The sequence below is a fragment of the Loa loa genome (assembly GCF_000183805.2).
Source record: "Loa loa unplaced genomic scaffold supercont3.2005, whole genome shotgun sequence".
Taxonomy (NCBI): domain Eukaryota; kingdom Metazoa; phylum Nematoda; class Chromadorea; order Rhabditida; family Onchocercidae; genus Loa; species Loa loa.
The window spans coordinates 1-1,561 of record NW_018110184.1 but is presented as its reverse complement, the minus strand read 5'-3'; the positions used below and the strand labels follow the sequence as shown (position 1 = coordinate 1,561).

Here is a 1,561-nt window from a genome sequence, read left to right as displayed (position 1 = left end):
TTTTTTTTTTTTTTGTAGTTTTGCACAGTTAAACCTCTTTTCTTTTTGTTTTGTTTTTTTTTTTCTACCCACTATTTTCTTAAATTAAATCTTTAATCAATGATTGAAATTCAAACAAAATTTCAGGTGCTATCATTGGGAGCCGATGTGTTGCCGGAATATAAATTGCAACCTACTAGGTGGATATAAATTTTTTTTTTTTTTATTCAATCAATTTAACATTTCTTATAGCAGAGACAAAAAAAAAAGTTGTTACCAAAAAGTAAAATCTTTTGAAAGAAATTTTTATAAACAAATTTTTAATTTGATTAAGTTAAAAAAAAAAAGTTACAATCCGTTATATATTTTTATTAGTGAAATTCCTAAATTCAATACCTTTTTAGGTATTGAATTTAAAATTTTTAATTATATATTTATTTTTTCCTAAAAATGTTAAAATGTTTATTTTAATTTTTAGGATCCACCATTGTACGATTGTACACTATTCTCCGTTTAAGGCCGTTTGGGATTGGATTATCCTTTTACTGGTCATTTATACTGCCATTTTTACGCCTTACGTTGCAGCCTTTTTACTACGAGAGGCATTTTTTTTCACTTTTCAATATTTTATTATTTAAACAAATTGATTTCACATAAATTAAGAAATCTGACATTTGCGCTACAAAGACTGACAAATGCGCTACAAAAGTATCATTTCTCTTATCATCTCCCCTAATAAACTACCATCATATTCTACAGTTTTTAATTAAAGATTAAAATATTTTTTTTTAACTTCAAAATAAATTTCCCATTTGTTGATAAATTTTACTTTCATTGTTTATATATTATATTTGAAGGTACTTCTTTCATTTTATAATTTCAATTAATCTTTTTAATATTTTTTTTTCGAATTGATTTGTATCCATCTTAAGAATATAAAATTGTAATGAAAAAAAAAAAGAGAAAAATTAAATGTGACATAGAATGCGACATTTGTATACTTTATTTTTTAAATTCACTTAATTTTAAAAAAGAAAAAAAAACTTTCATGGAGGCGTGAAAATTTTTGTTAAAAGAATGTTTAAATTATTTTTAAGATATTTAAATTACAGGATAGCTCTCGTAGAGCTCGTTTTTCGGAACCATTGGAAATTATTGATCTAATTGTGGATATCATGTTTATTGTCGATATTATTATCAATTTCAGAACAACTTATGTCAATGAAAATGACGAAGTTTGTTACTATCATTTTTTAATTTTAAAACAAATTATTCATCTTAATTATTAGAATAATAATTTATTTTTATTCAATTTACTAAAATTTGCTTAGTTAATAAATTTCAGTAATTAAATTCAAATTTTTCATCTAAAAATTTGTTTATTTATTTTTCAGGTTGTATCACATCCCGGAAAGATAGCAATACATTATTTTAAAGGCTGGTTTATAATAGATATGATTGCTGCTGTGCCCTTTGATCTTCTGCTTGTAAATACAAACAGTGATGAGGTTAGTTTTTTTTTTTTTCCTATATCTTCTTACATTTCCCACAATTATTGTTCGGATTAATTAGGATAAAATAG

General features: G+C 23.4%; 1 protein-coding gene across 1 annotated transcript; it reads left to right on the top strand.

Annotated features, from left to right (window-relative positions):
• Positions 1-97: 97 nt before the first annotated feature.
• LOAG_15459 (hypothetical protein) lies at positions 98-1,547 on the top strand (the record flags this gene model as incomplete). Its single annotated transcript, XM_020448944.1, has 4 exons — positions 98-179; positions 458-581; positions 1,092-1,214; positions 1,374-1,547. Coding segments are annotated over 4 exons (503 nt in total), but the record flags the coding sequence as incomplete, so codon positions are not given.
• Between the last annotated feature and the right edge of the window lie 14 nt (positions 1,548-1,561).